The sequence below is a fragment of the Pleurodeles waltl genome, chromosome 4_1, assembly GCF_031143425.1.
Source record: "Pleurodeles waltl isolate 20211129_DDA chromosome 4_1, aPleWal1.hap1.20221129, whole genome shotgun sequence".
NCBI lineage: Eukaryota > Metazoa > Chordata > Amphibia > Caudata > Salamandridae > Pleurodeles > Pleurodeles waltl.
This window is the reverse complement of record NC_090442.1, coordinates 396,487,778-396,500,329: the sequence shown is the minus strand read 5'-3', so window position 1 is coordinate 396,500,329 and position 12,552 is coordinate 396,487,778. Positions and strand designations below refer to the sequence as shown.

General features: G+C 39.6%; 1 protein-coding gene across 1 annotated transcript in view; it reads left to right on the top strand.

Annotated features, from left to right (window-relative positions):
* Positions 1–11,711, top strand: part of TM7SF3 (transmembrane 7 superfamily member 3) — a 226,662-nt gene extending 214,951 nt beyond the window's left edge. Inside the window, exon 12 of the mRNA XM_069228617.1 lies at positions 8,813–11,711. Coding sequence (XP_069084718.1) covers positions 8,813–9,078 — 266 coding nt within the window. The 3' untranslated portion in view covers positions 9,079–11,711. The remainder of the gene's footprint in view (positions 1–8,812) is intronic.
* Positions 11,712–12,552: the final 841 nt, after the last annotated feature.

The window sequence follows — 12,552 nt, the reverse complement described above, 5'->3', positions numbered from 1 at the left end:
TGGTACTGAAAATAACTCCCGGTCACAACTTTTTCTACTCTCAATCACTCAAATGATTTGGTGTGGGAGGTTATTGAGCAGCCATGGCTACCTATAAGAGGCAACATCTCACATGTGAATGCCAATTGATATCCAAATGTGACAGTGTCAATCATGGACTTTGCACAATAGATGAATGTAATAGTATGGTATTGGTGTTAGCCCTTTATACTGATATCCTGGTCCTCATTTGGACCTTTGAAGTTTTTTTTGTTGGGATTATTACTGTTGCCTTTTGCTTCATGCCTATTGTCATTGTTTAAAAAGCCCAAATCTATAAAAGGTCTATTGTGACATTTTTTTCACATTGTTTCACATCATATGGCTTTCTCAGCCTCTCTTTGTGATTGGTTGTGGATTCTGCGGTTGTTAAACCTGTTTTCGTGCCATATGATCTTTGTAGGCTGCAAGTCATTTCATTTGCGACAGTTTAATCATTTCTACTATGGGTCTAAACATCCTGCATCATTATTTCATTTCAATTTTAGATATATGCACAATATGAGTTCACATTGCGATGATTGATTCGTCAACCTCTTTCCATTAGATATGTTCTCCCCCTTATCAGACATATTCTCCTTTGGCGATTGTAAGCCCTCCCGTTAGGGATAGCTCTACCATTTGCACCATGAAGATTAATTTCTACATAGATACATACTAACACATCATTTTTTTACTTTTTACTTTTTTGACCAGTTGTGCCATTTTTGCACATTTTGAGAGGTATGCACACTAGTTGTATTTTTTTTTTAACTGGCCGCTTTACACTACAGCTCCTCATTTTTTCCCCCATGAGGCTGTGGAAAAAGTATAGAGTGATGTGCAGTCTAGCCTTTAAATGCATTGGACGCACAGCGTCACTTCACCAATGGCTTTTAAATCCCTTTTCTGTAGTTTCTTGACTGACTCAAATCCTTTATTAGAAGTTTTCATTTGTGAAATGAGCATCCTTGATCTTCCATTCCCTTTCTTTCCCAGCCTAAATCATTCGCTTAGTATACAGAACTTCACTGATGCCATTTTTCCATTTAATTAAATGAGGGTAAATCTCGGGCTTCTCCTGATGATGGCCTGTTAAATGGTGAAGGATAGAACACAACAGTTTTCTGGCTAAAAACGACATTTATTGTGCAGTGAAGCATACATGAACACTTCTCATTTATTTTCCATGCACAATAGTTGTTTGTTACTTTTTGACATTCTTTGTTTTATGTGTATACTTTGCGCTGTTCACTCTAATTTCACAAGCAGCGAATGTTCATTTTGCCCATCAAGCCCTCTTGTATTTATATCTGATGTTGCCATTAATTAGATACTTATACAGACAATATTTTTCAAACTTAAAATACAAATTAACTCATATCCTCTCTTGTAATTGGTTTACTTATACCATACACCAATTCATAGTTTACTTTGAATTATACAAATTGATTTTTCCAAATGATACCCCTTCAGGACACTGTTAGATTTAAATATTTTCAGGGATATTTCAAGAAGTTACTGTGAAGTGGAAGAGAAATTGGAAGCTTAATGCACTTCAACCAATCATTCACAGCTACCAAATCAGGCTACTTAGATGAACCAAAAGACTCCAATGCACCATTTGGCGCTGAAAGGTCTGCCATTTTAAAAGGTGCATTCCATAGCTCCTAGATAAGTTGTTAAATCAGATACTTCTGAATCCCTGCTTTCTTTTTATGTCAAAATGAGCAAATGTGAACTATTTTTAAAAGCAATCATTTCGCTATTGAATAATTGAGGAAAGATAAATGAATGTTAGAAAAGTACACTTATTAATGAGCGTCAAATATTATAAACCTTGAAAGTCTGTGTTTATACAATACTACTTTTCTTCTCTTATTATACCCATTATTATATTCCTTGCATATATATTCCCTTACTATGTATTTACTTATCTATTTATTTTTTACTCTGGTCCTACTGTACTAGAGAATAAATAAAATTAAATCTATAAATAAAACTAAAAATAACAATATATATAATAATAAATGAATAAAAAATATATATTTTACTGTCTCATATGCTTCACTCCGTCTCCCTTTCACCCTGTCTTTTTATCAGTCTATCCTCCATCCCCACTCTGACGCATCCTAAATACATTCTACTACTTTCATCTCCAAAATACCCCTGCCTAAGCTCTTCCCTCCTCTACGGCATCTTGCTCACCCTAAACCTCAGCCTACTACCATGATCTTCCAACTAACCCTACTAAATTCTCCCTCATTTATCTCACCTTTGACTCATCCAAAACCTTTCCTGCTACTATGATCTCCCTAACCCCTTTACACAGACTGTTCCCTCCTCCATCTCTCCTTTACTCATCCCAAGCCTCAACCTATTACTATAAACTCCCAATTAACACTTTTGGATTCTTTTCTCCTCTATCCCTCCATTACTCTAGTCAATCAAACTAACACACTCACATATCTTCTGCTCAAATTAAGTCATAATAATATGAATACTGTACTCCTATTTCCCTATACTGATCCACCACCAATTCCTTTTGGGTTCCGGTGTAGGGTGCTACACGCCGAAAAGCGCTTCGACGCCTCATCAGGGGTAGTAAGCGTTATATCAATACAATTACAATTACATTAGTCGCATACCTATACGCTGAAGGCAAGCAACCTGGAACCTGCATGGTCAAATTTTGTTTAAAGGAACCCAGTGTATTCTCAGTGAGTTATTCGTGTTTGACAGAGAAACAAGTGGCCTTAGAGTCGGAAATGCTCCTCTCTATCTGGGAGAGCTAAAGGCACTGATTTTAAAGTGAATCCTTCAATCATCGTGACAAACTGTACCCAAGAGTAGTACTGTAATGAGAGAAATCTCATCTTATTTTAGTGTTTTACCCACACAGTTAAACTAGTTCTACATTAAAACACTAAGTAGACTAAAAATATACTAACCGAAAGTATAATGTATAATGCATACAACACATTATGGCCCTATCATGATAAACAGTTGGAGAGCTGCAGGTTGGCCTAGTTAGTGATGTGCAACTTCTCAGGGACTCTGGGAGGGTGTTCCATAGCTTGGGGCCCAGATGGGAAAAGGAGCGCCTACTCATCCGGAAAATGTTTGACTCTGGGGACTGTGTAGAGAGATTGATCACTCGAGCGTAACACTCAGGAGGGCTGGTTGGGAACCACCAGCTCTTTCAGGTACCATGGATCGGTGCGAGAGTTGACTTCACGCATGAAACGTACTGCTTTATACTTGATACGCTTGTCCACTGTAAAGCAAATGAAGGTCACGAAGGAGACTTATTGTGCACAAACAATGTTAACACAGGAGTTAAAGTGCTCTAAATAATAATGTAAAACAATTGTAGGTGGCAAAGAAATTATTATGGTCAAAGCAGCCCTCAAACGGTATCAGGAAGGAATCCCCCTCATTTTTCTTATTTCAGAATGGTGTTAGTCTAGGTATCAGTTGATTGTACTTTCAGTGACGATACTTATCTGCACTGTTCGAAGAAAGCCATAATGAGCAGTGCTTGCATAATTCCTCAGAGGCTGTAGAGTTTTGTAGCCTTTCTCGATGCAAAGACCAACCTTGCGCTGTCCAGTCTGTGCAAGTTGCTTGGCATTCAGAAAAGGCAAGGCCCCATCACCGACTGAGCTTGCAGCTGACTTCTGTATGGCAGAGCATATTTATCTATTGCAGCTGGAAGGAACAACATCCGAAAATCATCTCGATGGCTCCAAGGTCTGGTACTCTAGTTAAGTTCGGTAAGGCAGTAGGGCCGTTGCTGATTTTCTGAAGGAGTGTGAAACCCTGGCTGTTCATATTCTTTACAGAACAAAATTATGGAGGCATCTGCAATACCTTGCTTGGGCCATAAGATAAAGCAACAGTTGGAATTTAAAGGCACTTTTTATATCTGATTTCCTAGGATATAAGTTTCGTCCTCCTTAATGGCACTTGGAAGCAGTACCTATTTACACACATTGAGTCTCCTTAATCCACAAGTGTGTCATGAGGCTTGGGCAGATACGATGAATATTAAGTGGAGCGTCAATGGTTTCTGTTTAAAGAAACGGTCCTGGAGAGAAAAGGTGCAATACTTTTGCACACCATAAATTATTTCTAATGAAGTGTTGCTCCATGCCACAAAACAAAGGCATCCTGGACTATCATTCCATTAATGAGGTGGTCCAAGTTTGCTGCTTGGCAACCATCCTAAATGTGGTGTAAGAAGTAGGGTCAGCAATAATTGTTGCTTTAAACCTTAATGCAACAATTGACGGTATGCGACTCGGAATCTTAATCTGGGTGTCTGTGCTCAGTGGCTCCACAATGGCATATTAAACTTGGTCATCTAAGTCCAGTAGCAACGGGTGGCCCTTGGGCACAGCAGTTCCCCTACTACCTCTGGTGCTGTAGCTTTTGGGCTTGGCATTGTTCCGAATGCTCAGTAAAATCCTACTTTTTAAAAAAAAAAAAGAAAAGAAAAAGGGGACGGGTGAAATAAGATTTCAGTGCAGGAGCCGAAAAATGCCGAAACTAGGATGGGATTGCTTGTGTTCCTTTCTGTCTGGCAGTTCAGGCTTGAAAGCTCCTATTTGAGAAGAACCAAATATGATTTGCATACAGATGCCTGAAGTGGCTTAGTTGACAAAAAAAAATGTGGTAACCCATCACTTTTTGTTTTTCTGTTTAAAGTCGAACAGACAATTAGTACAATCCTTATACTGTGGAATGACCTAGAAGTCTGCTGAGACTCTGAATTAATGCATATCCCCAGTTACTTGAGTAGCTACGTGTGTTCTCTTGATTTAGGCAGGGAAAAAAAGGTTATGCCGTTGTGACTCTTAAGTTAAACAGAAGTGGCAAGCCTTGAATAATGATTATAAGAAGTCCATAAAATAGCTAATTGCTTCTACTTTTTGTAACTGATTTTACAGGCACCCAACACCACTTACGTGAAGTTTGGGGTTCTAGACGAACTGAACAAGACTCGGAAGTTAATTGAAATCCAGCTTCCAAAGCCTATTGCAACGACTTTACTGAGCTGAGTTCTTTGTCTTTAAGATTTGTAATTTAATCAATCACTACAGGAAGCTACATTAGTGACTCTAAAGACAGATAAGGGTCACCATTTGGTCTTCTACTGCAGCCAGAGATGACCAAAGTTTTAATTTTATCTGATGGCTGGATTAATTTGATTAAAAAGAGCACAGCTTTTTGTTGCAGTGCTGATCCATTGCCAGCAACGTTTTTAAAGATTTGATGTTATTCAATCATTGTCTGGTTAAAAAAAAAAAAAAAAAAAAAAGCCTCACTATTGATGTTCTTATTGAAAATTCTTGAGCTTGGTGTTTTTAGTCAACTTCCTATCCATGTATGTTACATCCTCTGTGTTAGACCTGACAGACTTATGGTGGTCAACCCTAACTTTTTGCCTGCCCCCCTCCACTTTTTAGATACTGTTTTTGCTGGTTTTAAGACTCTGCGCACTTTACCACGGCTAACCAGTGCGAACGTGCATATGCTCTCTCCCTTTAAACATGGTAACACTGGATCATACCCAGTTGGATTATTTAATTTACTTATAAGTCCCTAGTAAAGTGCACTATACTACTCAATCCTTCTGTGCCCTACAATCCCCGTCTGGCTAGGTTTAGTTGACAGCTCCCTTGTGCATTCACTCAGACACACCCCAAACACAGGATACTCAGCCTCGCTTGCATACCTCTGCATTTTGAATGGGTCTTTCTGGGCTGGTTGGGTGGAGGGCCTGACACTTGCATGTCAGAGGACAGTAGTCTGCCCTCACACAGTCTGCCACACCCCCTGCTGGTACCCTGGCAGACAGGATTGAACTGAAAGGGTACCTGGTGCACCTCTAAGCCACTCTTTGAAGTCTCCCCACTTCAAAAGCACATTTTTGTATTTAAACAGGGCCTCTGCCCCTACCAACTCAGACACTTCCTGGAGATGAGAACCTGAACCTGCATCCTGCCAAGAAGACCTGCCTGGCTGCCCAAAGGTCTCACCTGTCTGCTTTCTGTGAAGGACTGCTGCCTTGCTGTTGCCCTGCTGCCTTGCTGCTCTCTGGCTGTGGTGAGAAGTGCTCTCCAAAGGCTTGGATAGAGCTTGCCTCCTGTTCCCTGAAGACTCTGGCCCAAAAGACTTCATCTCTACAAGGAGGACTCCTTGTGCAGCGGAAATCAACACACAGCCTGCACTGGGTGAACCAGAACGACGCAGCCTGACTTCGCAACGAGAAGATCGATGCAGCGCCAGCGTAGCAACCAGAAATTTGGCGCATTGGCCCACTGGATCAACACACAGCCGAGCCGGAATGACTCAGCCCGACTTCCAGAGAGGAATCAACGCAGCACCTGCTGCGTGATAGAAATTTCCATGCAATGCCCACCGGATCGAAGCAGCCCCTGTAACTTCATCCTGTCAGCACAGGAAATCCACGCATCGTTCACAGGGCACCTGAAAACCCCGCAACCCAAAGAACCACCATGACCGAGCGCCGGAAAATGACGCACAGCTGTCCCTGCATGAAAACTAAATGACGCATCACCGTGTGCGGCCCGAGAAATCAACGGACACCCCTTGTTTTTCCACACATCTCCTTCTCTGCGGTTCTTTGCAGAGATTTTAAATGCGAACCAGGTACTTTGTGCTTAAAAGAGACACCTATTGCTTTTAAAAGACTAAAGACATTATATCACTTTTACAGTGATATCTCAACATATACTTATTGCATTTTAATCATTTTGACCTGCATCTTATCAGATAAATGTTATACATTTTTCTAAACACTGTGTGGTGTAAATTTGTGGTACTATACTGCGTTACTGCATGATTTATTGCACAAATACTTTACACATTGCCTTCTAAGTTAATGCCATTTGCAGGGAAAAAAAAGACGCTTTCTTCTGCAGCACTTGTTTTCCATATTTCCCCAAAAAACACATTTTAGCTGTAGTTTGGCTTATTTCTAGGTCCCCTCCAGGGTAATCTACAAACCCTGGGTATTTTTAGAATCCACAGGATGTTAGTAAAAAGGATGCACATTTGGCGTGGATACCTTATGTGGACAAAACATTACGGAGGCCTCGGAGCAAACTACCCCAAATAGCCAAAAAATGCTTAGCACAGGGGGTTACAAAGGCTAGCAGTGAAGGAGTTGAATCAGTGTTTGGTTTACGAAGCAGCATGCAGAAATCAGACATCCCCTGGCCATGAAATCCGTTCGGTTTGTGCCAGCATGGAGTTTAAGATCTAACCTCTCCTCTATTGGATTTGTACCAAAGTTCTGGTGGAGCACACCAGGGCCTGTGCTTTTTCAGTTTGTGGCTGCTGTGAAACGCTTAAACTCTTTGCCCTTAGAGCTCCATCCTAAACCCTCATTACTTCAATTCAGTGATTTCATGAAATCCTATTTATTTACCTATATGTAATTAGTTATCCCGGTTTATCTTTGTTTCCTAGTTGAAAGTATATGTATGCGCTCCAAGGTACCTTTGAGTGGGCTTTGCATTGCATAAATGCAATACAACACATCAGTCCCACCCCAGAATTTAAAAATGTCAAAGCTCACCTGCCCTCCCCTGTTAACATGCACAGCTTCAAAATAGGCAAGATATTTTCCATCAGTCGCCATTATAACCATGGTCCACTGGCTGGTTTAGTGATAAAACTGGCCTGAAGCTACAATTTGCTCAGTGTGGTTTACAGGTTTAGGAGGGCATTGAGCCACTGTTGTAAGTCATGATTTTGGAAGTCATATACAGACTAGTCCAATGTCTACCTGCTAGAAAAGACAGGAAATATTTCTCAATGCTGCAGCTTCTTATACAAATATTTTGTGTGCATTTAGAAATTGCTTTTTTAGAATGGTTATTGATGATTGTTGGTGACGCAGTACTGGGTAAAGAAGACTGTTTTTGGGTTTTTTCATTTCATTAGATGGCCCCTTTACAATACATCCTGTTGAAAGTGCTCTTTTACAAATCGGGATACGTACACAAGCTTTCTAGTGCCCAGGGCCAATATAGCTACAGTCTTAAGTCCACCCCAGAGTTTAATGTCTGCTTTCAAATGGAATCGGACAGTGTCTGTTCTCCTAAGCACATTCCTTTGCCTCAACAGATCACATAATTGGAACTGTCCCTCTATTTGTATGTGGACTTTCCAGACCTTTGCTGATGCTCAAGTGCCTTTTTCTCGTGATTTCACAGTATGGACAAGAATTTTTCTAGTCTGCATAATTATTTTTCTTTCACATCAGAGGTTCCTTTAACGGGTTTTCACCCCAGACATTTTATAGCTTTCCAATCCATGTAAGATGGTCGCTGGAAAAAAAAAATTTTTAATGTATTTTCTGACAAATTTGTTTTCCTTTCAACTGGCTTTTTATAGAAACATTTGTATTTATGTTGTGGTAGGTTTAACTGCAAACGAGAATTTTGGCATATAACATCCAGAGCAAGAACATTCTCAAGTTTCAAAGCTTTATGCAGGGAGTTACTACAGATAACTACAAGTCCAGCATGAAACCCCTGTTGGCCCCGTCCACAAATAAACTCAGAGGGTTTACCCTAACTGTAAATAAAACTTGAAAATTATGTCTGAACAAATTGTGCCTGCCATGGGCCCCAAATCCTTTCATTCATGTGTAGTCAATCTCCAGATTGACAAATTTCTTGATCAAATTTACCACCACAAGAGGAATCGAAATGTGTTTCCAGAGCTAAGTTGTTCCTTGTTTTGTTGTCTGTCCTAGATTTTATCATCATTACTGTGTGGATGATTCTGATCGTGAGTGGAGCACTGACTCAGTATCACAGAGAGAAGAAAAGACATCCTTTCCCTCCACACCCATACCAAGTATGGAAGCGGGACAGGGAGCGCAGGAAAACAAACATCCTGGATCCAAGTCACCACATTCCACCCCTAAAAGAGAGACTGCGGGGCCACCTTAACCGCTTCAGAGACCTGTTCAGAAGAAAGCAGCCGGTTGGGGAAAGAACACCACTACTCTATGACTAAACATTTCTATGGTGTTAGCTTACCTTTCATGAGGGCTTTTCCAATACCAGTTGGTGGTCCAGATTGGCAGATCAACTAATGGCAATACTCAAAATGTGTTCTTGGCTTAGCCACTTTAAGCCAGTGATATTGGTAGCTTCTGAAATGGTGACTATTGTTGTGATGTGTTTTGTTAAAACTGGAGAATCATGTTAATTGGTCGAGATGTACACCAACAAAAAGTCTTTGGCAGGACGCGAGTCATACTGACCTGCCAGAGGATTTTGAGGGAGAATGTTTACATAATTTTTGTGTCAGACACCCTTTTGGTATTCAATGATGCCTTCATTAAACAGGCTTGAAGTAGGTTTAGGTAAACCCTACCGATGTTTCTTTACTGGTGAGCGTAGCCTATATAATGTGTGACATTTATCATGGAAGCGAGAACTAAAATGTTGACTTACTGTACCAGCTGTAGATCTGCATTGCTGTTTCACACATTGAGTGTAGTGATTCAGGTTCTTAAATTAAGCTCTTTCTATGTCACTGCCGCTTTTTTGAGGTCACATTAAAGTCACCCAAACAACCTTATTTTTTCTGGTTGCAACCGTACACAGAGTAGTAGCAGAATCTAGACTGGATTGTATGGAATTCCTTTTGGGGGGCACATATCCTCGCATACACCAGCCAAACCTTTGTTAAAATTGTGTACATATGCAGAATCAAGTTTACTGTTAAGCTGTATCTGCACAGTTGGTGGTCCAATGAGGTCAGTAAGTGAATCTTCTTCCCGGAGCTTTTGAAGTGTTGTATTTGCGCATTTCTTTTCAACTTGTGCATTACGTTTCATTTTAGTAATATTGTCACTGTTTTTACTGTGATCAAAGAATGAACTACACAGTAATTTTCTTTCTCGTTTTAGCTCAAAATACACTAAACTAACTACGTGTTCTATTTTTTTTTTCTTTTCTTATGGCGTACTGTTCCATTCTTGTTAATTTAATATTTGTTGACATTGACTTTTCCTATTCACGTCTCAGTCAACTAATCTTTCTAAATTTGTAATACATTTTTGTGACATAGGCGAATGGTGTAGAAGCAAAATACCTGTGAAAGTGCCACCAAAAAGCACTTCTTAATCAACCTCAATATGTTGTGGTTCTGGTCTGCAGTCTTTCCGTATACACTGTTCTGTGCTAAATGTGTTTTAAAGCTCCCTTTCCCATTTCTCAATTGCCCTTTTGTCCAGGTATCTGTATAACAAAAAAATGACCCGTTTTAGATGGCATGCAAATGCCTTGGTTGAGGAAACCTGTCTTCTCTGCATTAGGTTTCTGCGGCTTTTTCTTATTTGTTTTAATACTATGCTGGATAAGAGCATCCTGGTTCAGTTTGTCTCCTAAAGGTTGGCCAGTTGAGTTGCTGGTTCTGCAAAGGCTGTATTATTCAGTATTCAGACCTCGTGGGTAGACTCAACTCAAGAGCAGCTTTCTCAGGTCATACATAAGATTATACAAGTATGCTGTTTACATGCTGTTGTGACGAACACATCCTGGCTTAAATGTTGTGCCTTAGAATTTCATCGGCTTTGTTTTCACAGGGAGTATAAAAATGTATCGAAATGCCATGAGTAGCTTAAAGGAACCAAGACTGTTTTGCTGCTTTTCAACGTCTGTGATGAAGTAATTTGCCAGTGGTTGAAAACGTTCCAAAGATCGTTCATCAGCTATTGAAAAATAATTGTTGCCGAACATAGACATTAATTAATTTCCTAAGCTGTACAGTCAGTACAATTTGATGTACCCAATTATTGGAATCCGTGCATTGCTTGCTCAATATTATTGAGCCGTCTGTCGGACATATATTACCATAATGCAGTCATATAGCATTATTAGGCAGTCTCTGCGTTTGTAGCTGCCATGTTCACTTAACTTCACAGCCCCTTTCAAAGTCCATATGTTCCTTTCACACCAGCTGGTGCAGATTACAGAACATTGTTTCACAAATGAAAATGCCTTTACACAGACCTTTAAATAAAAGTTTCCAAATGTGTTTCTACAGATCCTGGTTGCAAAGACACAATACATTTTCTGACAGCAGGGAGAACGTTTTCAAAACCCTTACTCTTTCTCGAAATTAAATTCCTGTCTCTCTCTCAAAAAAAGAGCCTTTGTGCTTTCAAGCAGTCCAGTGGCACTGCAGGGTACACTGTCACTGGCTGTCATGAACATGCTGAGGGATCACAGGGACTATTTCTACTTTTTGCTAAAATTAGATCTTGTTAAAATGTTTCATGCTTGTTCAAAAATATTCTGTATAATGAATTTATCAACTACCGAATTGCAAAAATGTCTCCTTTAATTCATATGGAAAACAAAGTTTAATGTGTATGTATTTCTGGGACCATGGTCATTATGTAAAGGTATTGCTGCAAAGATGACAGTATTTGTTGATAGCACTGAAAGAATAGTTTGCATGTCTGTCTGAAAGCAATATACTTAGTTTGTCTAAAACCACTGTTTTCACATGTAACGTTTTTGTGCCTCATCTTCCATTGAATGTAAATATTGTAAAACACCCCAAAAGTGAATTCCTATAGACACATTTTTTGTATGCTGAATCTCATTTTTATATTAAAAATGTGAGATTGACAACTTCACAATTCTGACATTTTTATTTCCTTCATATGCGTTCTAGGGTTGGGTTATAAAATGTACCACATTCCTATCTGGTCACCAGCATCAGGGAGTACGATTCGTAATACAGGCCAAAGGACATTGTATGTAGGCTAGAAAAATAAAGAAACATTTTACACACTGCCGAAAGTGCACCTTGAAATCATTTAACGCTTAATGGTTACCAATTATTGATTCAGGTACGTTTTCTTCACAGACCCTAACTTTACAAGCATTGAGCTCCATCATAAAGCACAGTAGTCATAAAACTCTTTTCAGTCAGTTTAAGATTCAAATTTTTGCTGGCCTTTTTTTCTTACGGAGTTAAAAATGTTTAAAAAGCACTTTCTTTCCTTGAGATCTAAACCTATGAAGCACGTTAGCTACAAAAGGCTAGGAATGGAAAGTGTTAAAGCCAACTTCAATCTCAAAAATGGAGGCTAACAAGGAAAGGTAGGAGCAACATACTCGTAATTTGTCTTGAATTTGATAGAGAGTGATCTTTATGTATCCTTCATTTTTTACATACACAAATGGCGTGATCTCCACAGTCGAATGTTGCACGGATGTTGGTAAGATCTGTTTTCAGTCTTAAAGTATCCTGCTGTCTCCTTCTTTGTACTGATAATGATGTCATTATTTGCAAATTGGGCCTCATTCAGGGATTAGCATAAATATTTGGCTTGTTGCAAATGGTCACAACAGATGTTCTTTTTACTGTGGGGTATGTCATTTACCATACGTATTGAACACAGATCCCTTGCATTGGTTTTCTGCTAAGGGAACTACTCACAGCACACCTGGAATTGCTAAGTTTATA